This window comes from Hylobates moloch, unplaced genomic scaffold (assembly GCF_009828535.3).
Source record: "Hylobates moloch isolate HMO894 unplaced genomic scaffold, HMol_V3 SCAFFOLD_7, whole genome shotgun sequence".
Lineage (NCBI taxonomy): Eukaryota > Metazoa > Chordata > Mammalia > Primates > Hylobatidae > Hylobates > Hylobates moloch.
The window spans coordinates 126695758-126722767 of NW_026652282.1; the positions used below are offsets into that span (position 1 = coordinate 126695758).

The 27010-nt window shown below is 41.1% G+C and overlaps 1 protein-coding gene across 7 annotated transcripts in view; it reads right to left on the reverse strand.

Annotated features, from left to right (window-relative positions):
* The window catches only part of MAMLD1 (mastermind like domain containing 1), a 147006-nt gene that overhangs the window by 60952 nt on the left and 59044 nt on the right, over positions 1-27010 (reverse strand). For 5 of the 7 annotated variants that reach the window (XM_032757789.2, XM_058441612.1, XM_058441613.1 and 2 more), the window contains one exon: positions 9814-9972. The exons of the other annotated variants lie outside the window; for them this stretch is intronic. In XM_032757789.2, coding sequence (XP_032613680.1) covers positions 9814-9909 — 96 coding nt within the window. In that variant the 5' untranslated portion in view covers positions 9910-9972. The remainder of the gene's footprint in view (positions 1-9813; positions 9973-27010) is intronic. 7 annotated transcript variants of the gene reach the window in all.

Sequence of the window (27010 nt, forward strand, 5' to 3'; positions counted from 1 at the left end):
GCTCTGTCGCCCAGGCTGGAGTGCAGTGGCGCGATCTCGGCTCACTGCAAGCTCCGCCTCCCGGGTTCACGCCATTCTCCTGCCTCACCCTCTCCGAGTAGCTGGGACTACAGGCGCCCGCCACCACGCCCGGCTAATTTTTTGTATTTTTTTTAGTAGAGACGGGGTTTCACCGTGGTCTCGATCTCTTGACCTTGTGATCCGCCCGCCTCGGCCTCCCAAAGTGCTGGGATTACAAGCGTGAGCCACCGCGCCCGGCCAAAACTTATCTTTTTTAAAAGTGCGCATTTGGAGATACAGCCCTTTCTTATGAATCCTAATTCAATTTTGGCCATAAACACATGTTGACGTTCCACAGCCCCAAAGCACATAACAACAAAAGGAGGTTCTACATTGAAAATAATGACAATTTAAAAACACGTACTTATTTCACTGTTTGTGGACAGTGTCTATGATTGCATCATGAAAAGTGTCATATAACCATGTGCATGTACATGAGAGATAGAGAGAGAAGTGGTAGGGTGGTGGTGGTAGAGGGGATGGTGATAGTAATCACGGTAATGGTAAGGGTGATGGAGGTGGTAATGATGGAGGTAATGGTGGTAGTGACGATGGTGGTGGTGGTAATGGTGGTGGGATGGTGGTAGCAATGGTGATGGTGGTAATGGTGTTGATTTAAAGGGTGGTGGTAGTGAAGGTGAGGGTAGTGGTGGTGGAGGTGGTGGTGCTGGTAGCAATAGTGATGGTGGTGATGGTATTGATGAGGGTGTTGGGATCAGGGTGAGTTCCCACAGTATATTTCATTCTTGTTGTACCACTCTGTCAACAGCACCACTGACTGGGACAGAGGAAGAAGGCACACTCTGAATGTGTTATTAACGGAAACCTCAAAACAGTCTGTCTCCTCATAGTCATTCATAATTATCTTTTTCTTACCTGGAAAACTGAAATTGAATTACCGGGAAAAACACAGGAGATTTTTGTTTGTTAATATGCTGCCAATAAAGTAATTTTATGTCAAATTTAACTACAGGAAAGGGCAAGGCATTTTCTAAGTTCCTTAGATGTCATGTGGCTAAAAAAAACAAAAGGATGGACAGCAGTTAGATACTGTACACTTAGCTGTTTGAAGCCATATATTCAGAAAGCAGATGTTGGGAGTTGGTGTTTGAGGACTGACTTCCTGGAGGTATTTTACATAGGCCAAGTTCATTGTTCTAAACTCTAAGGGCTTGACTGGAGGGAGGAAAAGAGGCAAGAAAATGTTTAGTTTTGCTGACAGCATCACATGGGCAGCCCTAATGGTAGACAACTTTAGGGCCTGAAGCTTATTCTAGGAAAAGAAGCACCTACAGAGTGGCACCGGGCTCCCCTCCACTACAGAGATGAAGTCATCTGACAGTAAAGGGCAGGCAGGGCTGCCTAGGGGGCCCAGAACAGACACCTCCATGAGAATGAGCACAGGCCAGGGAGAGAAGTGGGGAAGCAGAGAGAAGGAGCTGGAATTTTAGTAGGACAAACGGTAAGTGAACAACAAGAACAAGATAAGAGTGTGTGCAGTATTCTTTCAAAGACTGAAAAAATAGTGATGTGATAGAATGGCAGGTGGCTCCGAGCAGGCCAGGAGAAGGACTGGGGGCAGAGCATCCCAGGCAGGAGGGCGGCAAGTGGGAAGGCCCTGGGGTGGGGCTTTTGGACTGTTCCAGTGACGGGCAGGCAGCCGGTGTGCCTGTCACACAATGCACCAGGGAAGTAGTCGTGAATTTGCAGAGGGTCTTGCAGGCTATGGAAAGGGGATGGGATTGTATTTTGTTTGTAGGGAAGCCATCGGGGGACTTAAGCAGAGGAAGGATTGGCTTCATCTCTTTGAAAAAGATCTCTCTGGATGCTGATGGGAGGAGAAACGGAAGGAAAAGAAACAGTTTTAGGGGCAAGAACTTTTGAGAAGTGTGGAATTGGGAGTGTGGAGTTGGGGCCAGCTTTGGCACAGGAGGGGAAGCTAAACACGTGGCCGCATGAGGGCCTGTAATTCTACCTGAAATGGGTACCATTTGTTAGGGTAAACAAATGAACCAAATGCCCAGTGATACAGACCAAGTGTTGGCAAACTTCTTCTGTGATGGCCCAGGTAGTAAATATCTTAGGCTTTGCAGGCCATGTGGTCTCTGTTGAAGCTCCGTGTAGTAGACAATATGTTAATAACTGGACGTGACTGTGTGGTAATAAAAGTTTATTTACAAAAACAGCCTGTGGGCTGGATTTAGCTCACAGGCTGTAGTTTGCCAACCTGACCCAGAGCATGAACTGAGCATCTTCTTGGAAGGAAATAAGTTCTTTCCAAGTTGCCCTCCTCACACTGCAGGGGGCCATGTAGGCCCATTATTCACAGAAGAGTGGGTGGGCAACCTTTCTGGAGCAGAAAAACGTAAAGATTTCTTCCACAGTGCAAGTAAGGTGACCATTTCTAAACGTGCAAGTGATCCAGCAGTCCCAAAAGTTGTTTCACTTCTCATTGTGCACCTGTTCTCAGGTGCTCCGAAGCTTCCAGTGAGAAGAGAGAAACATCATCCCCTCCAGGATTCCCTTGGGCCTTGCTCTCACAGTCCTGTACATTGTTGAACAATTTGCATGGGCTAGTGGATTAAAGCACACCCTCCACCCTCAGGCCCTCAAGGGTCTCTATGATAATACAGTCTCACCTTCTACCCCTTCCATCCCCATCCTAGGTGCTATGGCCAACCTTGAGGCTGCCATGTTAGGTCTATGCATTTCCCACCTCCACCATGTAACTCTCTGAAGGCCAGGTGGTTTCCTATTCATCTTGGTAACCCCAAAGCCTCGTGACAGGGCTCAGCTGGCATCTGCAGATGTGAATGAACCACTGGAGAAAATGGTACTCTGCAAATAACTCTGTTCTCTTCCCATTTCCTGTGTAAGGCCTAGAGACAACGACTTTTTAGATGCACCCCTTCCCCTCTTCATGACACTGGCCTTCTCTTGTGTCCAGCAATGTGGGTGGCCGAGATGATTTCTAAGGGACTTCTGGCCAAGATGAACAGCAGCTGCATCTTACTGAGCATTTGCTATGTGCCATATACTGAGCCACAGGTCTAGGGGCATAGAAGCAGGAGCTCTCAGGGTCAGGGCAGTGGGTGAGCAAGCGAGCACCTATGCCAGCCCTGCCTCTGGATGGGGACTTGAGAGGGTGATGGAAGCCTGCAGCACTGGAGGGAGGCAGACAAAGACAGGCCTGTGCTGAGGGGGGCCAGAGCAAGAGAGAGGGAGGCAATGACAGCAGAGACATGCCTGCGCCTTGGGTTTGAGTGCCCAGTGGTCAAATCCACTTCCCTGTGGCTGATGCTCGTCTTTCTAACTTTGGAATTTAGGAGTTGGAGATCTGGTGAGAAGGGAGGAGGGAGATGAGGAGGAGAAGGGAAAGGCAGGAAGGAAGGGGAGGGAAAGGAAAAGCAAAAGGGGAGGAGGAAGGTTTCCAACAAATTATTCTATATCAACTGCGGAAATCAAAATTTGTTGCCCAAATCTTAGAAGCTCATGTCCCTCCTCCCCAGAAATCTGGAATGCAGCACTCCAGGGGTAGCTTATAACCCAAATATCTGTCTGTAAAAAGAGAAACACTGGGCTTTCCAGCTGTGGATTCTCAGTGAAAGCAAGAGGCCTCAGCCTACACAGGCCAGCCCAGAGTTTGAGGAACCCCAGGCCCACACACATAGGGCTGGCCCCTGGGTCTGCATACTCCCTAGAAATGTGCACACTTCCGAGCCTCAGCTGTGCCTTGGAGTCCAGCAGCATCCCTCCCCTTCCTGGGGGCAGTTCCACCTACAGAAACCTGTTACCTTGGGCCTTCTGTCAAGGAAACTGTGGGAAAGAGCTAGGCAGGAATGCAGACGAGGCCAGCAGGGGCTCCTAAAAGTTCAGAAATAGGCAGTGTCATGCTCCCAGGTGCCTGCATAAGCCAGCTGAAAAATGGAGCTCCCCTCACCAGCACCCGCCCTTCAAACAGACTGTGATTTGCAGGTCACTGGTTTACCAAGCCAGGCTACCCAGGCAGGACCCAGATGCCAAGCCCAGTGGTGTCCTGCAAGCTGAGCAGTGCTCAGTTCTTGCGAAAAAAGGTCTGTGTGAAGGCAAGGCCTCTGCCTGGCTTCTTACCCCAGTTGGGTGTCTGGAACAGGAAAGAGCCCTTACTGCAGAAGAAGGAGGGGGGAGCGAAGGGAGCGAACAGCTGTGTGCTCCAAGGGGAGGATCCCCAAAGTAGAAAGGCGCATACACACTGCAGCCCTTGACCCAGAATGCTCACAGCTACATTACAGCTTCAGGTCTCCTCAGTGCGGTGGGGCTGCTGATGAGACTATGCGATCCTCAGGGGTCAGGACACCCATTTTCCATCACCCTTCTGATGGCAAAAAACCTCTGAGCCAATGCCAACCTCTGATCATTAAAAAAAAAAAGTGCTCACAGCAGTGTGTGGTTTAGGATCATGCCCTGTGTGGTTTGGAACACGTGCACAACCACACCTTGTTCATCACCATCCCAGAAACCCTGACGCAGGCGAAGAGCAAAGTTATTAACGCTACTTTACTGATGTGGATACTGAGGCCCAGAGGCTCACGCAAGTTATCAGTAAGTGGCAGGGAGAGTTGCCTCCAGATTAACTGGCCCCTAGGATCACCTAGGTCTTGGAAGGGGACCCATACACATGAGTTCCCCTCTCTTGGGGCCAGATTTGCACCTGTGCCGTGCCTTCAGCCTGCACGAAGCAGGGGATGCTGGGAAAGACTCAAAGTTGTGAATCTGGGTTTTCTCTTGAGGCTTCTAAGGGAGCTGTTTCGACAAGTCACTCTGTTCCCAGCTGGCTGCCCCTGCATGGGGTTTTAGAGCAGCCTAGCTTTCTGCCAGGCTTGGCAGTGGACAACGCTGGTCAGAAGGTCCCAGAGAGCTACCAGAATGAAGTAAATTTGCTTCTACTCTTTACCTGTTTATGGGCTGTCTCTGCCACTGGAATGAAAGGCACTGAGAACAGTGCCTGGCCTGCAGAGGGCCCCGGAAATACCTGAGCTTCTAATCTGGGAATGGGAGTAGGAAGAGCTTTGGACGCAGGGCACCTGAGTTTGAGATCTGAATTTACAACTTCTTGCCTGTGTGACATTGGGAAAGTCTCCATCCTTTCTGAGCCTCAGTCTCCACCCTGGGGAAGTGGAAATATCAATCTCTGTGACACAGAAACAAATGAGCTAATGTGCACAAAGTACCTTGCACAAGAGAGACACTCAACCACTTGCCTCCAGGTTTCACCAAGAACTACAGAGTAAGATAGATTTGTTCCCAGTGGAGGAAGCCTGGGAATAATTTGCCCCTAGACTATGAATTCCTGGGGCTCGAGATCGAGCACAGGGCCAGACACACAGAAGGGACCCTGGAAATGTGGCAGGAGGCCAGAGATAGACAGGCCTTTAGAGCTCATACCCATGCCCTCTGACCTCGAGAAGAAAGAAACCTGCTCAAAATCTCACAAAGAGCTTGTTCCAACCCTGGATCGAGTCTGAGGACTCCTTCCTGAGTCCAGCACTTTTTTTGCAAGAAGTAGATGCCTTGAAAGCTGATGGGCACAAATCTTGAACCCCATCACATACACACCAAGGGAGGAGGTTACTGGAGGTCCTCCTACTGGGTATGTCTAAGGTCACCAGTCTAAAGAAAAGGGATGGATAGGATGGGGCCAGTATTTTTGTAGCCATCCAAATGTCCACATACCCTGTTACACTGAGGGCTCCTCTCTCCCCCTTCTTCAGCCCTACTTGCATTTAGAGGTGAGAAAGATGTGGGCTGAGGGGTTGTTTTTCATCGTATTATAGATGGAAAGCACACTGCACTTGGGGCCATCCAAATGAAGACCCTTGATATAGCGTGCCCCATCTTCTGGATGGCCATCCTTCTGAAAGTCACTGAATTTCTCAGACTTTATTCTCTTTATCCATAAAGAAGGAGAATAATTATAATCCCCCCACCCTGCCCAACCACTGACTGGTTGGGAAGCTCAGAAGAAATACTGGGCATGGCATCCCATTGTAATCTATAGAGTGAGTCGCTTCTTCACATTAAACGGCTGAACACAGAAAATGTGCAAAAAGCACTGTGTCCCCTTCCTCCTCCAACTGAACATTTCATGCCCTTCGCACCCCCATTTTGTCTAGGAGCTGCCTTATGAAGGGAATAGGTGCCTGCTCCGAGCTGAAGGAATCTTTGCCACTTATGGTGGGGTATGGACTGAGACAGAGATGGCATGTGACATGCACACTGAGTCTCAACTCCATGCAGGCTCTGGAGCACTCTCAAATTGGAGTGCTAATGCCTTTTAAATTCTCACACTAGCAATCCTTCGACCTACTGATCTAGGGATCTAGGGAAAGAATCACCATCTTAACTTCAAAGGGAAGGACCAAATGTTCTGCCTCCTGTTAAAACTCCATACACTAACTGCAGAGACTGGATGCCTTATTAACCTTGGGTAGATGCCCAAATATTCAAAAGGTCAAGCTCTTCTGTTCCCCAGATAGCCAGAGTCATTAAGCAGTCACACTATTAAATGAATGAACAGATGCTGAAAAGGTACTTGCATTACTGAGATTTCTTATGGTGATGGCCCCTGCCTGATATGTATTCAGCATTTTGTAGTTTTCAATGTGCATTAGAGTATAGTGGTGATGACATTGGCCTCTGAGTTTGCCACTTCTTATATCTGTGACTTTGGTCAAATTGCTTAATCTCTCTGAGTCTCAGTTTCCTGGAGATAATAATAGCTTCTTCTTCCCAGGGTTATCATGAGGATTACAGGAGATAATGCCCCACAAATGCTTAGTAAAGTGCCTAGTACCTAGTCAATGCTGAATTAAAGGTGGTTATTCTTACTTTTGGTTCATTTGAACTTTGTTCTCAGGGAGAACAAAGGATAGACAAAGCCCCATAGCTAGTGAGGAGTAGCTGCAAGACTAGAACCCAGGTGTTCTGATCCTTAGTCTTAGGCCAAAAACAACTGTTACAGGAGATGAACATTTTCCTTCAAGGGAGCTCACAATTATTTCCATGTAAATTCAAGGACTCCTTAAAGAGAACTCTCCTCTGGGGCTGATAGCATTTTTTTTCAAGATTGATTTGAAACATGTTTTTTGTTTGTTTGTTTGTTTTCTGGGAAAGAACAAGAGAAGCAGTTAAGCTGAATGCCTGAAGCAAATCTCTGTTAGCAATGCTTTCAGGATGAGGGAGAGTGGTGCAAGAAACGTGCTTCCAGATGCACATGGTTTCCTGGGACTAGGGTTCAGGGTGTCATCCCTGAGTGTTATTAAGTGTCAGAAGGAGAACAAACAAGGGAAACATCTGAGATCCAGCTAAGGCTACACCCTGGAAATGCAAGCCCAGCTCTTGCAAAGGAGCTCCTTTGGCCACTCACCTTCCAGGCCTTACAATAACTTGTTTGGACAGCAGGTTTCTTGGTGGACTCACAGGCCATTCTGCTTTTATTTGGTCAACCTCAGTTCACAAGCACCAAGATGCTGAGATCCTCAGAGTGTGCAGCAGTTTCATATTAGCACTGGGTACCTTTCTGAGGCTACAGGGATACCGTACAGTAGCACCTGTCACGTCCAGCCAAAGGAGTGGGCTCTCTCAATGTCATCCAATGCTGTTTCAACTGTGAAGAAGACCATCTGAGAGAGTTGCTTTTGGAAGCTGAGGCAAATTTTTAAAATTCTTTGATCTCCTCAACTGGGGTGAATTCTTGGTCTTCTAGGACAGCTTGAAGTTTTAGAAAGAGTCAAGCCACTCAGAACCCAAGAAAGAACTCTTTCAGAGAATGAGGTGTGGCACAGAGGAGGCAGAGGGCTGATTTTGATCAAGTCCAAAGTGTGACTCTAAAGCAATGAATGTGAATTTTTGGCAAAGCTTACAAAGGGCTCTAAAGGCCATCTGCAAAGAGAAGCCAAGACTGGAAATGACGTAAGCAATGACAACTTCTCCAGAGTAAATGCACAGATGGCCACTCCAAGGACCTGTTCTAAGGACAACCCCCACTGGAATCTGTGCATTCAACTATACACTGATCAAAACCAAAGCAGTTACTTACTGGCCACACTTTTTAAGAGTGTTGGTGGAGTTGGGGAGAAAGGGAAGAGGACCCCTGCATCCACAGTCCATCAACCCTTTCTCTTACAATTTGGCCCAAGTGAATGGAAACAAGTGGGAAATAAAAGAAAAATTTAAAGTCATGCTAAAACTGATCACGGACTCTGGGAGCATTATCAGGTTTTTCTTTACTGACTCAATTGTTGATCATAAAAGAGAAGCATGAAATATAAAGGGCAATTAGGATGGAGCTTAGAGATTTCTCTCTAGAAGAGGCCTAAGGCCTGGCAATTTGGACAGGCTGCTGGCCAAGTAATGTCTCCATCTCTGCCATCCCACCTGACTGCAATCTCTATGAGAGCTGGGGACTGCAGTAAACAGTTTTGTAAATGTCTACATGCTCAACTTGATAGCACATTCTCAATACACTGTTGGTGGTTGACAATGAGGAAACGAAGAGAAAACAAGATTTCAATCACCTCCTTCCACATCTGTGCACATATCAGAATTTTAAAATAAATCAAAAGCTGACTGGCTGAAAGTGGATTGCCCTGGGAATTGGAGAAGACAGGCCCTCTAGTTATGTGAAATGGCATTACCTCAGAGCCTAGGGCTTCCAGTTCTATGAAAAGGAAGGAAGCCGACCCACGGCTCTATAAGAGCCATTTCCTCTCTGCTCTATTAATTCCAGAGATTAAGCAAGCCACTCCTCGGTGGCCCTAATACCCTGAGATAACAGCTATTGTGTTTGCTGCAATTCCTGCTAACAGAGCTAATCTTGGTAGATTGGTGGTGTTGCAGGCTTTTATTGTCAAATTAAACTAGTCAATGGCTCTCACAGTCCCTTCTATCATCATCCTGCTCCTAGAACTACCATTGGAATCCCTAATCCTGAGTTTCAGAACACTTGGATGATATCTGAGTTCCCAGAGAGGAAAGTAGAAGTGTGTCAGATGAGTTTTTAAAAGGATAACAGGGCCAGAAAGTTGAATGGGAAGACCTCTCTGTGCCCTACCCACTAGATATTGTTCTCAGTCATACTAGGAAGCTCATGCAATATATCTAGTGCTTGCCATTCTTTTTTTTTTTTTTTTTTTTTTTTTTGACGGGGTCCCCTCTTTTCCCCCCGGCGGGGTGCGGGGGGGGAATATGGGGCCCCTCCCAGCCCCCCCCCCCGGGTTTCCTCTCCGAGTAGCTGGGACTACAGGGCCTGCCACCACCCGGCTAATTTTTGTTTTGTATTTAGTAAGACGGGGTTTCACCTCATGATCCGCCCGCCTCGGCCTCCCAAAGTGCTGGGATTACAAGCGTGAGCCACCGCGCCCGGCCTTAGTGCTTGCCATTCTGACTGGCTTCTATTAAGAGAAAAAGTAAGCTCGTCTTCCCTCTCTCATCCTTTCTCATTTTTCTTATTGAATGGGTGCAATGCAGTGATCACTACTAGACTGGGAGTCCATATGGAACCTTAGACTATATTTCCAGCTCTTCTAGAAACCCACAAGGGGTGGGATCAGCTCATCTCCTAGATCTCTTCTAGATCACATTTGAGTTCCTTATATTTTGAGTTGGATCCCTGCCACCAAGTTTGCACAGAAAATTTCAATAACACATCTTATGTTCAAGTTTAAGATTAGAAGCATTCAACACCCCCCCTCCCCCCATGGCCCATTGTCTGACCGATTCCTGGAGCTTTCTGGGCTCCTGACGATTTCCCACCATGGCGAAATGGGGAAGCATGCTCTTGATTACAAGCCGACTTTTCCAGTCATCCATTGTTTGACCTGCAATTTTATTCTTGACTCTCCAAGGCGTTTCCCAAACGACCTAGACACAGGGCTTAGGGAGACAAAAAGTACACTGTCTTTCAGATATGAAGATGAGACCACTGACCCCGTGAATCACAGACTTTCACTCTGAAGACAGGTTTGTGTGGAGTCAGCCACATTCCTTTTCCCTTCTTCCCACCCACCACCCTCATTGAGCACCTCCACCCCCAAGGATGAGGGGCATTTTCGTGAGACAGTTGGCTGGGATAAAATGACAGTCCTTGACCAGAGCAAAGAACAAAGTTCACTGGAAGGCAGAGGAGTGGATGGAGGAGCAGCTTCACGTGAATAAAATAACACTAGGCCTACAGGCATGATATCGGGGTCCTAGGTCTGGATTTGCTTTTGTGTGATATGCAGTGAGATCCAGGAAAAGCTTCCTCTGTTCTCTGAGATGCAATTTCCTTATATGAAAACATGGTGGCTAAATTAGGTGATGGCTTAGGGCCTCTTCAGCTCTACTAGAGTAAGCCTTATGGTTCATAGAAGAAGTAACCACCAATTGTGGCACTGTTAGGATACAGCCAAGTGAGCTAACAGTTCAAAGACTGACAGACACAGGAAGGGAGCAATAGATATTGAAAGGGGCTCATGAAACCCTGGTGCACTGATTTACAGGAAACTGACTGAGCAGGTTATGATCATGGCTACTCCTCCATGACGGATAAGCAGACATATGCAAACCTAGGTAAAGTTTCATTTCTTTTTGTTTTTCATGATGGAGACATGAAATAAGAGCTCTGCTAAGACATTAATATATAAGGACAGCTCTATTTCCCATAAACCTCCTTGGCAGTACAGCATCAGCTTCTAAAATCTCAAGTCTAAACCTCTGCCTCTGGAAAGATGGAGAAGTACGTTTCCCCATTCTCTCACTGAGTATCATTAAAACCTCTGGGCATTATATATAAAACAAACATAATAAGACATTAAAAGGTGGAAAGAAAAAAGTATACCAGTTAGGGACCTTGGGACCTGAGCAATGATGCAGTGGCGAGTTCTCTGGATTTTGTTTCTGCCTCATATATACCAGACTTGGAGCTGAAGAAGCCAGAAACCCAGAATGCCAAATGGCACTAACAAAGAAGCCCCAACAAAAGTCTGCTCTTCCTAGCCAAAAGACCATGAAAGAGGTAACCTAGCAAGACAGAAAACTTTTAGACAATAACTGCTCTACTCAAGCCAAACACCATAGAAGAAAATGCAGTCCCATTATATTCCATCAACAAAAGCCAAATGAGGAGCCTAGACTCCACCCCCACATAGCAGTAATGAGGTGCCCTTCCCTATCCGCACTAGAGTAGTATCAGTAAAAGCCTAGTGGGGAGTTGGAATCTTCACCCCCGTCCAGCAGTAATGAGGAGCTCCATCCTCCCTGATGTCAATGAAGAATAAGATGGTGCCCCCTTCCCTGCCAGAGCAGTGTCAGAGGAAGTCAGCTAAAACAGAAAATTTAAATAAGATCCAGTCTTATAATGCAATATCCAAAATGCCCAAGTTTCAGTAGCAAGGCGCTTGTCATACCAAGAACCGGTAAGATATCAAACGGAATGGAAAATATTATCAGCAGATGCCAACAGCAAGATGACACAGATGTCAGAACTGCCTGAAAAGGATTTTAAAGCAGTAATCATTAAAGTGCTTCAACCAACAATAACAACCATGCTTGCAAGCAAATGAAAAAAATATAGAAAGTCTCAGCAAAGTAATCAGATTTCTCAGCAGAGAAACAGAACATGTAAAAAAGAACCAAATGGAAATTTTAGAAATGAAAAATGCAATAATGGAAATAAATTCAGTGAATCAAATCAAGAGGAGAATGGTAAGAACAGAGGAAAGAATTAAGATAGAACAATAGAAATGACCAATCCGAACAACAGAGAGAAGATATCCTGGAAAAAAAAAAAATAAACATAGACTCAGGGACATGTAGAATTACAAACAAAAGATCTACCTTTCATGTCACTGGAATTCCAGAAGGAGATGAGAAAGAGAATGAAACCAAAAAAAAAAAAAGTATCCAAAGAAATAATTGCTGAAAACTCCCCAAATTTGACAAAAGACATACATCTGGAAATTTAAGAAGCTAAGTGAACCTCAAACAGTATAAATATAAAGAAATCCATTTCAAGACTTGTAATAACGAAACTTCTGAAACATGAAGAGAAAAGCTTCGAATGCAGTGAAAGAGAAATGATACCTATAGAAGAAAAATAATTTGAATGAGAGTGAATTTTTGGTCATAAACCATGGATTCCAGAAGGAAGTAGCATAATATTTTTCAAGTGCTGAATAAAGAGAACTGTCAACCCAGAACCGTATACTCAGTGAAATTATGCTTCAGATATGAAAGGGAGATCAAGACATTCTCAGATCAAGAGACACTAACAAAATTAGTCAACAACATGCCTCTACTAAGAGAATATCTAAAGAAAATTCTCTAAGTGGAAAGGGAATGATAAAAGAAAGAATATTGAACATTAAAAAGGAATAAAGACCAATGGAAAGAGAAAAAATTATGGGTAAATATAATGAACTTTCCTTCCCCTCTTGAGTTTTCCAAATTATGTTTGAAGGTTAAATCTTCAATTATAACATTGTCTGATGTGTCTGTAAATGTATGTGGAAGGAATATTTAACACAATTACATTATAAATAGAGGAGAGTAAAGGGGTGAAAGGAGAGGTAGGGTTTCTACACTTCACTGAAACTGGCAAAAGTTGACACCAGTAGATTATTATAAGTTACGCATATATATATAATGTAATACCTAGAGTGATCCCTAAAAATGCTGTACAAAAAGATAGATTCAAAAATGCTATACATGAACCAAATGGAATTCTAAACATTGTTTGAGTAACCCACCAGAAGTCAGAAAAAAGAAAATAGAAAAACAAAAAACCAGAGAACAAACAGAAAACAAAAATAAATTGGCAGAGCTAAGCGCTAATTTATCAATAAATACAATAAATGAAAATGGTCTAAACATACCAATTAAAAGACAGAGATTGGCAAAGAAGATAACATGATCCAATGATATGCTGTTGCAAGATGCTCACCTCAGATATAATGATTTAGAAAGGCTGAAAGTAAAATGATGGAAAAAGATACACCATGCAAATATTAATTTTACAAAGTAACAGAGGTGGCTCTAGTGATATTAGATAAAGTAGACTTCAGAGCAAAAAAAAAAAAAAAATACCAGGGACAGATAGGGACATTACATAATGCTGAAAGTGTCAATCCACCAATAAGACATAGTACTCCTAAATGTGTATGCTTTAAACAGAAGACCTGCAAATATAGGAAGCAAACATTTTTAGAACTGAACGGAGAAATAGAAAAATTCACATTTATAGATGGGGACTTCAACACCTTATCTCAACAACTGATAGAACAACTACACAGAAAATCAGCAAGATGTAGAAGAGCCCAACAACAGGTTTCAGTAAGGCCTAAATAAAATGTATAGAGTGCTCCACCTGAAAAGAATATAACTTACATTACTTCAAACACCCAAGAAATATATACCAATATAGACATATTTTCGGTCATAAAACAATCCACAAAATATTAAAAGAATTCAAATAATAAATGATGTTTTCTCTGTGATGGAATCAAATTGGAAAACAATAACAGAGGGAAAACATGAAAATCTACAAACACTTAGAAATTAAAAAGCATACTTTAAAACAAATTCATGGGTTAACGAGGTCTTAAAAGAAATAAAAATTACATTGAACTGAATTAAAGTGAAAATACAATGTATCAAAATTTGTGGGACACAGGTAAAGCTGTGCTGAGATGATAATGTATAAAACTAAATTTTTGTGTTAGAAATGAGGGAAATTCTAAAATTAATAATATAAGCTTCCACTTAAGGAACCTACAAGAAAAAGAATAAAATAAACCCAAAGCAAGCAGAAGGAAGAAAATAATAATCAAACTCAATAATACTGAAAACAGTTTGATAGCAGAGTATATGGTGACCATAGCTAACAATAATGTACTGTATATTTCAAAATAACTAGGAGAGAGGACTTGCAATGTTCCCAACACATAGAAATGATAAATATTAGCGATAAAGGACACCCCAAGTACCCTAACTTGATACTTTCACAGTCTATGCATTTAACAAAATATCATATGTACCGCATAAAGATGTACAAATATTTGTATCAATAAACATAATATTAAAGAGAGAAAAACAATAGAGAAACCCAATACAAATCTAGTTCTTTCATAAAATTAATAAAATGTACAAATCTCTAGCAAGACTGACAAAGGAAAAAGGGAAGATGCAAATTACCAATACTCTGAATGAAAAGGGAGATGTTACTATAGACTGCAGGCATGAAAAGGATAATAAGGGACTACTACTATGAATACACATATAAATTTGAAAACTTAGATGAAATGGACCAATCATTATAAAAGTGCAAACTGCCAAAATTTACCCAATATGAAATAATCTGAATGGGTATATAATTATGAAAGAAATCAAATTCATAATTTAAAAATCTGAAATGAAAACTTTAAGCCCAGATGACCTCACGAAAAAATTATATTAGTTGTTTAAAGAAGAATTAGCACCAATTCTACATAATATCCTACAGAAAAGAGAAGAGGGAACACCTCCCAACTCATTGCATTACCTTGACAGCAAAGACAAACACTGTACAAGCAAGAAAAAAAAACACTGCAGACCAATATTTCCCATGAATATAGACACAAAAATCCTTAAGAAAGTTTCAGTAGTTTATAAACAAGATTTATATACCATGTTCAAGTTGAGTTTATTCTTGGTGTGCAAGGGTAGTTCAATATGTAAAAGTCAATCCATGTTAATCATACATACCACCACATTACCATAATATGCTATGTTAACAGGCAAAGACTAAAAATCATGCGATCCCCTCAAAACAATATTGAAAAACAAGAAGACTCACGTCCTGATTTTAAGACTTATCACAAAGCAATAATAATCAAAACAATGTAGCACTGGTATAAGTATAGACATATAGACCAATGGAATAGACTTGAGAATTCAGAAATAAATCCTTTTTTTTTTTTAAGACTGAGTCTTGCTCTGTCACCCAGGCTGGAGCGCAGTGGTTCCATCTCAGCTCACTGCAACCTCCACCTCCCAGGTCAAGCGATTCTCCTGCCTCAGCTTCCCGGGTAGCTGGGATTACAGGCGCCCAGGTAGCTGAGATTACACCACGCCCAGCTAATTTTTGTGTTTTTGGTAGAGATGGGGTTTTGCCACATTGGCCAGGTTGGTCTGGAACTCCTGACCTCAAGTGATTCGCTAGCCTCAGCCTCCCAAAGTGCTGGGATTACAGGCGTGAGCCACCATGCCCAGCTCCTAAACCCATAAATCTATGGCCAATTGATTTTCAACAAGGGTGCCAACACCACTCAATGGGGCAAAGAATAGTCTTCAACAAATTGTCGTGTGACAACTGGATATCCACATAGAAAAGAATGAAGTTGGACTTCTACCTTATATCATATACAAAATTCAGCTCAAAATTGATCAACAACCTAAACATAGGAGTTAAAACTGTAAAACTCTTAGAAGAAAACATAGAAGTAAATCTTCATGACCTTGAATTTCACAATGGAACTTTATGACACGAAGAACATGAACAACAACAACAAAATAGATAAATTGGACATCATAAAAACTTTTGGGCATCAAAGGACGTTATCAAGAAAATGAAAAGACCTACGGAATGGGAGAAAACATTTGCAAATAATATGGCTAATTAAAACCTAGCATCTAGAATATACACATAACACCTAAAATGCAATAATAAAAAAGACAACACAATAAAAAACAGGCAAAGGACTTAAATAGATTTATTCCCAAAGAAGATATATGAATGGCCAACAAGCATATGTAATGATGTTCAACATTATTAGTCATCAGAAAAATGACAACCAAAACCACAGCATACCACTTCCCACCCACTAGAATGGCTATAATTTAAAAAAAAAAAAAGAAAATAACAAGTGTTGGTGAGAAGGTGAAGAAATTGGAACCCTCATACATTGCTGGTGGGAATTTTAAATGTTGCACCTGCTATCAAAAACAGTTTGGCAGTTTCTCAAAAAGTTAAACATAGAATTACCATTTGACCCCACAATTCCACTCCTCGGTATATACCCAAAGGAATTGAAAATAAGGACTCAAACAAATACTTCTGCACAAATGTTCTTAGCAGCACCAAAAGTGGAAACATACCAAATGTACATCAATTAATAAACGGCTAAACAAAATTTTGGTACATCCACAGTGGAATATTATTCAGCCATAAAGGGAACGAAGTACTGATAACATGCTGAAACATGAATGAATCTTGAAAACATTAAGCTAACTGAAAGAAGCCAATCATAATAGGTTACATATTGTATGATTCCATTTATATAAAGTGTCTGGAATAGGTAAATCCATAGAGACAGAAAGCAGATTGGTGGTTGCCATGAACTGAGGGGAGGGGAAGAATGAGGACTAACTGCCGAATGAGTATGAGGTTTTATTTTACGGTGATGCAAATGTTTAGAAATTAGATAGAGGTGATGGTTGCATAACATTGTGAATGTACTAAATATCACTAGATTGTTACGTGAATTTCATCTTTGTAAAAATATAGAGACAACACCAAATGCTGGTAAGAATGTGGAGAAACTGAATCACTCATAACATTGCTGGTGGGAATGTAAAATGGTATGGCCACATTGAAAAACAGTTTGGCAGTTTCCTTAAAATCTAAATATCCAGCAACTATATGACCCAGTAATTGCACTCGTGGGCATTTATCCCAGAGGAATAAAGACTTGTATTGACACAAAACTTGCACATAAGTGTTTGTGGTAGTACTATTCATAATAGTAAAAAACTAGAAACAACTCAGCAATGCTTCAATGATGGTACATGTATACTATGGAAGACTACTCAGCGATACAAAGAAATACACAGCTGATACAAGCAACGGCCTGGATGAATCTGTAGAGAATGATTGTAAGTGAAAATAAAAAAGACCATCCCCAAAGATTCCATACTATACTATTCTATTTATGTAACATTCTTAAAATAACAAAACTATAGAAATGGAGAACTGATTAGTGGTTTCCAGGGATTAAGGAGAGAGTGGGTATGGAAGGGAAGTAGGTACGTCTATATATGAGCAAAATGAGAGATACCCATGGTGATTGAAATGTTCTGTATTTTGACTGTGTCAATGTCAATATCCCATTTGTGATATTGTATAATCATTTCACAAGATGTTATCATTAGGGGAATATGGCTGAAGAGTACATAGCATCTATCTGTGTTAGTTCTTACAACCTCATGTGACTCTACATCATCTCAAAAAAATAATTAAAATCATAGTATCCTAACATGTGATGCAGAAAAAGCCTTCAACAAAATTCAATACTCATTCATGATAAAAACCAGGCATAGAGGGGAATGTCCTTAACTTGATAAAGAATATCTACAGTAAATCTACAGTTAACATCACACTTAATGGTTAAAGACTGACTGCTTTCCCTCTAAGAGTGGCAACAAGGCAAGGCTATCTGCTCGTGACACTGATATTCAACATAATACCGGAAGCTCTAGCTAGTCCAATAAGGCAAGAAAATGAAATAAAATACACACATTTTAAAAAAGAAGTAGCTGCCCCCATGCCACACTGCCATTGCTGACACTGTGAACATCTGCATGGAGGCTGGCAATCCCTGCACCTGCTAGCACCCACCCCAACTAAAGAAAGTGCACCCTGCCATTCTGCTACTGTTGCTGGCACATGTGAATGAGCAGGGATCCTGCTGCTACTGTCCGATGAAGTGCTTTGGCTGGCACCATCCATTGGAGTGTTGTGACCAGCAGTCTGGGAACAGCTCAGCCCCTTCAGCACAGCAGGTTTCTAACCTTGAAGGGCCAGAGAACAAAACTGATGACTTGATACCAGCCCCCCAGAGTTAGAACACACAGCCCAGAAGTCCTGAGCTGAGCTTTGCCCCACTAAAATCTCCCAGAAACAAAACCAGCCAACTGAACCCACCTTATATCACAATCAAACCCCCAAGGACATAAAAAAAGAAAAAAAAACATGCAAAGGAATGCAACTTCAAAGACTGAAAGAATTTCAGCCCACGAAGATGAGAAAGAACCAGGCCAAGAACTCTGGCAACTCAAAAAGCCAGAGTGTCTTGTTACCTCCAAATGACCACACTACTTCCCCATAATGGTTCTTTACCAGGTTGAAATGGCTGAAATGACAGAAATAGAATTCAGAATATGGATAGAAATGATGATCATCAAGATTCAGGAGAAAGTCAAAACCCAATCCAAGGATTCTGAGGAATACAATAAAACAATACAGGAAATGAGAGACGAAATGGCCATCTTAAGCAAGAGCCAAACTGATCTGAGAGAGCTGAAAAACTCACTTAATGAATTTCAGGATACAACTGAATGTATTAACAGCAGGACTGACCAAGCTCAGAAAAGAATCTCAGAGCCTGAAGACTGGCTCTTTGAAATAACTCAGACAAAAATAAAGAAAAAGCAATAAAGAAGAATGACCAATACCTCTGAGAAATATAGGATTATGCAAAAAGATCACATCTATGACTCATTGGCATCCCCAAAAGAGAAGAAGAGAAAGCAAACAACTTGGAAAACATATTTCAGGATATTGTCCACAAGAATTTCCCCAACCTACCTAGACAGGCCAGCATTCAAATTCAGGAAATACAGAGAACCCCTGAAAATACTACACAAGAAGACCATCCCCAAGATGCACAGTCATCACATTCTCCAAGATCGAAATTAAAAAAAAAAAATCATGTTAAAGGCAGATAGACAGAAGGGGCAGGTCACCTACAAAGCAAACCCCATCAGGCTAACAGCAGACCATTCAGCAGAAACCCTACATGCTAAAAAAGATTGGGGGCCTATATTCAGCATTCTTAAAGAAAATAATTTACAACCAATAATTTTATTTATAGCCAAACTAAGCTTCATAAGTGAAGAAGAAATAAGATCCTTTTCAGACTAGCAAATGTGAAGGGAACTCATTAACAGCAGACTTGCCTTACAAGGGATCCTGAAGGGAGTGCTAAATATGGAAAGGAAAGGCTGTTACCATCCATTAGAAAAGCACACTTAAGTACATAGACCAGTGACACTATAAAGCAACCACACAAAAAAACCTGTATAATAACCAGTAAACAACATGATGACAGGATCAAATGCACACATATCAATACTAGCCTTGAATGTAAATGGGCTACATGCCCCAACTGAAAGGCACAGAGTGCCAAGTTGAGTAAAGAACTGAGACCCAATGGTATGCTGTCTTCATGAGACCCATATCACATGCAACAACACCCATAGGCTCAAAGTAAAGTGATAGAGAAAAATCTACCAAGCAAACAAAAAACACAAAAAAGCAAGGGTTGCTATTCTTTTATTTTTTTTTGAGACAGAGTCTGGCTCTGTTGCCCAGGCTGGAGTGAAGTAGCACAACCTCAGCTCACTGCAACCTCCACCTCCCAGATTCAAGCAATTCTTTGCCTCAGCCTCCCGAGTAGCTGGGATTACAGGTGCTTGCCACCATGCCCAGCTAATTTTTTGTATTTTTAGTAGAGATGGGGTTTCACCATCTTGGCCAGGCTGGTCTTGAACTCCTGACCTCATGATCCACCCACCTTGGCCTCCCAAAGTGCTGGGATTACAGGTGTGAGTCACCGTGCCTGGCCAGGGGTTGCTATTCTTATTTCAGACAAAACAGACTTTAAACCAACAAAGATAAGAAAAGACAAGAAGAGCATTACATAATGGTAAAGGGCTCAATTCAACAAGAAGACCTAACTATCCTAAATACATATGCACCCAACACAGGAGCATCAGATTCATAAAGCAAGTTCTTAGGGACCTCCAAAGAGACTTAGATAACCACACAATAATAGTGGGAGACTTCAACTCTCCACAGGCAGTATTAGACAGATCATCGAGGCAGAAAACTAACAAAGATATTTAGGACCTGAACTCAGAACTTGACCAAATGGACCTAACAGATATGCACAGAACTCTCCACCCCAAAACAACAGAATATACATTCCTCTCATCTGCAAATGGCACATACTCTAAAATCCACCACACAATCAGACATAAAACAATCCTCAGCACATTCAAAAAAACCGAAATCATGCCAACCATATTCTTGGATCACAGTGCAATAAAAAAAGAAATCAATGCTAAAAATTTCTCAAAATCATAAAATTACATGGAAATTAAACAACGTCCTCCTGAATGACATCTGAGTAAATAATGAAGTTAAGGGAGAAATCAAGAAATTATTTGAAACTAAGGAGAACAAAGATACAACATACCAGAATCCCTGGGACACAGCTAAAGCAGTGTTAAGAGGGAATTTCATAGCACTAAGTGTCCACATCAAAAAGTTAGAAAGATCTTAAATTAACAACCTAACATCACCACTACAGGAGATGTAGAGTAACTAGAGAAACAAGAGCAAACGAGCCCCAAAACCAGTAGAAGACAAGAAATAACCAAAATCAAAGCTGAATTGAGGGAAAAGATGTGAAAAACATACAAAAGATTGAAAAATCCAGAAGTTGGTTATTTCAAAGAATTAATAAGATAGATAGACCACTAGCTAGACTAATAAAGAAAAAAAGAGAGAGGTTCCAAATAAATATAATAAAAAATGACAAAAGGCATGTTATCACTGACCCAACAGAAATACAAAAAATCCCCTGAGACTACACCAACACCTCTATGCACAAAAGCTAGTAAACCTAGAAGAAATGGATAAATTGCTGATAACATACAACCTCCCAAGATTGAACCAGGAAGAAATTGAATCCCAGAACAGACCAATAATGAGTTCTGAAATACAATCAGTAATAAAAATCCTACCAACCAGAAAAAAGCCCAGGACCAGATGGATTCACAGTCAAATTCCACCAGATGTGTAATTCCTGGTACCATTCCTTCTGAAATCATTTCAAAAAACTGTGGAGGAAAGACTCCTCTATAACTCATTCTGTGAGGCCAACATCATCCTGATACCAAAACCTGGCAGAGACACAACAAAAAAGAAAACTTACAGCCAATATACTTGATGAATATAGATACAAAAATCTTCAACAAAATACTAGCAAACTGAATCCAGCAGCACATCAAAAAGCTCATTCATCATGATCAAGTAGGCTTTATCCTTGTGATGCAAGGTTGGTTCAACATATGCAAATCAATAAATGTGATTCATCCCATAAACAGAACTAAAAACAAAACTCACATGATCATCTCAATAGATATAAAAAGGCTTTCAATAAAATTCAATATCCTTTCATGTTAAAAACCCTCAACAAACTAGGCATTGAAGGGACATACTTCAAAATAATAAGAGCCATCTATGATAAGCCTACAGCCAACATCATACTAAATGGGCAGAAGCTGGAAGTATTCCCCTTGAAAACTGGGACAAGACAAAGATGCTCTCTCTCACCACTCCTATTCAACATAGTATTGGAAGTCCTATCTGGAGCAATCAGGCAAGAGAAATACATAAAGGGCATCCAAATAGGAAAAGAGGAAGCCAAACTATCCATTTGCAGACGATATTATTCTATTCCTAGAAAATGCCATATTCTTGCCTAAAAGTTACCTGATCTGATAAACAACTTCAGCAAAGTTTCAGAATATAAAATCAATGTTCAAAAATCAGTAGCATTCCTATACAGCAACAATATCCAAGCTGAGAGCCAATTAAGGACATAATCCCATTCACAATAGCTACAAAAATAGAAAAATTCCTGGGAATATGGCTAACCAAGGAGGTGAAAGATCTCTAGAACAAGAGTTAAAAAAAACTGCTCAAATAAATCAGAAATGACACAAACAAATGGAAAAACATTCCATACTCATGGATAGAAAGAATCAATATTGTTAAAATGGCCATACTGCCTGAAACAATTTACAGATTCAATGTTATTCCTATCAAACTAACAATGACATTCTTCACAGAATTAGAAAAAAAATTAAAATTCATATGGAACCTAAAAGAAGTTGAAATAGTCAAGGCAATCCTAAGGAAAAAGAGCAAAGCTGGAGGCATCACGTTACCAAACTTCAACCTATACTACAATGCTACAGTACCCAAAACAGCATGGTGCTGGTACAATAGCAGGCACATAGACCAGTGGAACAGAATAGAGAGCCCAGAAATAATGTTGCACACTTACAACCATCTGATCTTCAACAAAGTTGACAACAAGTAATGAAGAAAGAACTCCATATTCAGTAAATGGTGCTGGGATAACTGGCTAGCCATATGCAGAAGATTGAAACTTGACCCCTTCCTTACACCATATAGAAAAATCAACTCCAGGAGGTTTAAAGACTTAAATGCAATACTTCAAACTATAAAAATCCTGGAAGATAACTTAGGAAATATCATTCTGGATATAGGCTCTGGCAAAGATTTTATGACAAAGATGCCAAAAGCAATTGCAAAAAAACCCCAAAATTGACAAATAAGACCTATTTAAACTAAGGAACTTCTGCACAGCAAAAGAAACTATCAACAGTGTGAACAGATAACCTACAAAATGGGACAAAGTATTCTCACACTATGCATCCAACAAAGGTCTAATATCTAGAATCTATAAGGAACTTAAATCAACAAGCAAAAAATAACCCCATTAAAAAGTGGCAAAGCACACGAATAGATACTTTTTAAAAGAAGTCATACATGTGGCAAACAAGCATATGAGAAAATGCTCAACATCACTAATCATTAGAGAAATGCAAATCAAAATCTCAATGAGATACCATCTCACCCCAGACATTTAATGGCTATTACTAAAACAAACAAACAAAAAAAAACAGAGGTTGTGGAGAAAGGGGATAGTTATACACTACTAGTGGGAATATATAACTAACTAAACTAATAGACATCTACAGAACAAAAGCAGTTTAGTGATTTCTCAAAGAACTCAAAGCAGAATTAACACTTGACCCAGCCATCCCATTATTGTGTATATACCCAAGGGAATATAAATCATTCTACCATAAAGACACACACATACATGTGTTCATCACAGCACTATTCACAATAGCATATACATGGAATCAACCTAAATGCCCATCAACAGTAGACTGGATAAAGAAAATGTTATATATATACACTGTGAAATACCATGCAGCTGTTAAAAAAAAAAAAAAGGAGATCATGTCCTTTGGTCCTTTGCATAAATGTGGATGGAGCTGGTGGGCATTATCCTAAGTGAAAAAGAATAAAAGTCCAAAAATTGCATGTTCTCACTTACAAGTCAGAGGTAAACAACAGACTCTGAGGCCTACTTGAGGGTGGAGGGAGGGAAGAGGGTGAGGATCAAAAAACTACCTATCAGGTACTATGCTTATTACGTGGGTGGCAAAATAACCTGTACACCAGACCCCTGTGACATGCAATTTACCTATATTTCAAACCCGCACATGTACCCCTGGACCTAATTTTTTTTTAAAGTAGAAAAAAAAAAGAAGAAAAAGAAGTAAAACGATTGCAGTTGACATGATTGTCTATCTGAAAAATCTCAAAGTATCTACAGAGAAACTGCTAGAACTCATATATGAGTTCAGCAAATTCTCAGGATACAAGATCAACATATAAAAATTAATTGCATTCCTATATACTAGCAATGAACACACAGACATCAGAATGAAAACACAATACCATATACTATTGCTCAAAAAACACTTACGTGTAAATCAAGGAAAACATGTACAGGATGTATAAACTGAAAATTACACAACACTGATGAAAGAAATCAAAGAATTAAAGAAATGGAGTAATATATCATGTTCATAGATTGGAAAACTCAACATAGTAAAGACATTGATTTCTCCCAAATAGATATCCAGGTTTAACCAATTCTTATCAAAATTCCAGCAAGATTTTTTGTAGATATAAAAAAGATTTTTCCAAAATTTTATGGAAAGGAAGTAGAGGAGCTGAAACAATTGTGAAAAAGTAGAATAACCAGTGTACCTGATTTAAAGACTTATTATATGGCTGCATTAATCAAGACTGTGCAGGAATGGCAGAGGGACAGACAGATAATTGGAACTGGACAGAGAACCTAGAAATAGACTCACATAGATACGCCAAACTGATTTTTGACAAAAGTGCAAAAGCAATTCAGTGAAGGAATAATATCCTTTTCAACACATGGTTCTGGAACATCTATAGGCAAAACATGAACTTCAATCTATACCTTATACCTTACACAAAAATTCACTCAAAGTGATCATTGAGCTAAATTTAAAACATAAAATTGTAAAAGTTTTAGGAAAAATAGGAGAAAATCTTCTGGATTTAGAGCTAGGCAAAGAGTTCTTTCTTAGACGTGACACCAAAAGCATAACACATAAAAGGAAAAATTCATAAACTAGACTTCATCAAAAATAAAATCTTTCGCTCTGTGAAAGACCCTGTGAATAGGATGAAAAGTCACGCTGTAGACTGGGAAAAAATATTTGCAAACCTTATGTTTAATGAAGGACTTGTATCTAGAATGTATAAAGAATATCAAAACTTAACAGTAAGAAGACAAACCATCCAATTAGAAAACGGGCAGAAGCCATTTTGGGGGCCGAGGCGAGTGGATCACCTGAGGTCAGGAGTTCGAGATCAGCCTGGCCAACACGGCGAAACCCCATCTCTATTAAAAATACAAAAATTAGCCGGGTGTGGTGGTGTGTGCCTGTAATTCCAGCTACTCATGAGGCAGGAGAATCGCTTGAACCCATGAGGTGGAGGTTGCAGTGGGCCAAGATCATACCACTGCACTCCAGCCTGGGCAAGGAGTGAGACTGTCAAAAAAAAAGAAAGAAAGAAAGAAAAGAAAATGGGCAAAAGATATGAAGAGGCATTTCACTGAATTTCACTGAAGAGGATATGCAGATGGCAAGTAAACACATGCAAAGACGTTCAACATCATTAGCTATTAGGGAAATGCAATTTAAAGCCACAATGAGATACCACTACCTACTTAACAGAATGGCTAAGCTAAAAAACAATGACAACATCAAATGCTGGTGAGGAAGTGGAGAAACTGGCTCACTCATTTACTGCTGGTGGAAATCAGTTTGACAGTGTCTTACACAACTCAACATGCAACTTCCATATGACTCAGCAATTGTACTCCTGGGCATTTATCCCAGAGACATGAAAGTTTATATCAAAAATTTATATACAAAAATTTATATTTTAGAATAGAAAATGTTTCCTATAAATTTTTAAATTTTTATACGGAAACCTGTACCAATATCAATTTCCAGGTTTTGATAATGTGCTATTGTTATATGAGTTGTAACCACTGGGGAAAACTAGATGTAAGGTACGGGGGGGCCTCTTTACTATGTTTGCAACTTCCTGTGAATCTAATTTTTCCCAAATAAGAAACTAACTGCTATTCCAAAAAGATTTCAGGGTCCAGATGCAGGGGGACATCAATTCTTCTTACTGCTTTTGGGACCTTTCCTACATAGCACTATTTTTTTCAATCAACTTTTGATGTTTGTACAGACTTTCTTATTTAAAAAAAAAAAAACAATTCCCGCCCAAATATTTCTTGGGTGCTTCAGGGGCCAAGCCTGAGGCCTCAGGAGTGACCGCATACAAATGTGAGGGTCTAGAGACATCCCAGTAAAGACAAAATGGCATGATATGCAGTGCACCCAAATGAAGAAGAAAAAAAAGAGGCCTCTGATACTGCTAAGGCCATCACTAACTCCCTCATCCAGATGGGCCCAGCATCTCCAGCTTCTCTGCAGGATGGAAGCTCAGATCTCATTACAGGACTGGCAACACAAAACCTATCAACTTCAAGCAAGCTGCCCATTCAGCCCTGAAGAAAAAAGGTTTAAAATGCTGCTTTGGCTTTCAAAGACTCCACTCTATTGATTTTATGCCTTCCCCCTTTGTGACACCCAGAGCCAATGTAAAGGGGACTGGTGAGGTAGTGGCCAAAACTTCCTACACAAAGGCCCAATTCTCTGGTGTGCAGTAGCTGCCTACTCCCTCACCACCACAATCTTCATCAGGTACTGGCTGGACCCAGGAAGCAGGGCCAATGGAGGGGACAGTGGAGAGGGATCACGGCCTGTACATTGACTTTGGTCCATGTTGAAAGGTATCTCACAACCTCAGCACATTAGCCTGTGGACATAGCTTTGTTTCTTCTTTCCCTCTAGATGAATCCAAGCCTATGAAATAGCCCTTAAGCAGACCTTTCTGTCCAAAGCAGGAGTAAGCCACCTTTTGCATCCAAATGCCTGGCTGTGTACCATCTTCCCATGGCAATGTTTATGAGCACCTGCCCAGGAAGCCTATGCCTCTCATAGAAAGAAACCAAATCCTCAGCAATGTTTCTCACTCATGCACAATCCAGGGATAAAGAGGAACTCCAAAGTCATCTGCCACATGCAATTTGGAGTTTAGTCAAATAAATCTGTGGGTCTTCAACTTTCGATTTTATATTACATCCATGTTTGCTTTAATATAGGAAAAAATGCCTGCATCCTCAAGTAAATGGTTGTTCCAGGGAGATGTGTTGCTCTGTGGCTTTGTTACTTGTGGACCCAGGAAGTGGAGTGGAGTGAGTAGTGTACTCACACATTAGTCACAGAAACAGAGGCCTGTGGGCAGTCTCTATTCCCACCTCAGGCTCTAAGTACACACCTGGGAGCCCTTAGCCACCCATACCCAGAAGAAGATATGAAAGAGAGCAAAGACCCTCTGTGCTGGGCTCTGAAGCCACCCCAGTAACCCCAGAGTTATCACTGTTTTACCCCTCCTTACATTATCTATGACCTCTTGCTTATCTGGGACCTTTAGCTCCCAGACCATGGACCCTGCTGGATCCCTAATGCCCATCTCAAAGTGCCAGTTGGAGCTAGATCTACCTTGCTGCCACCTGGCTCTAGGCATGACAGGAAG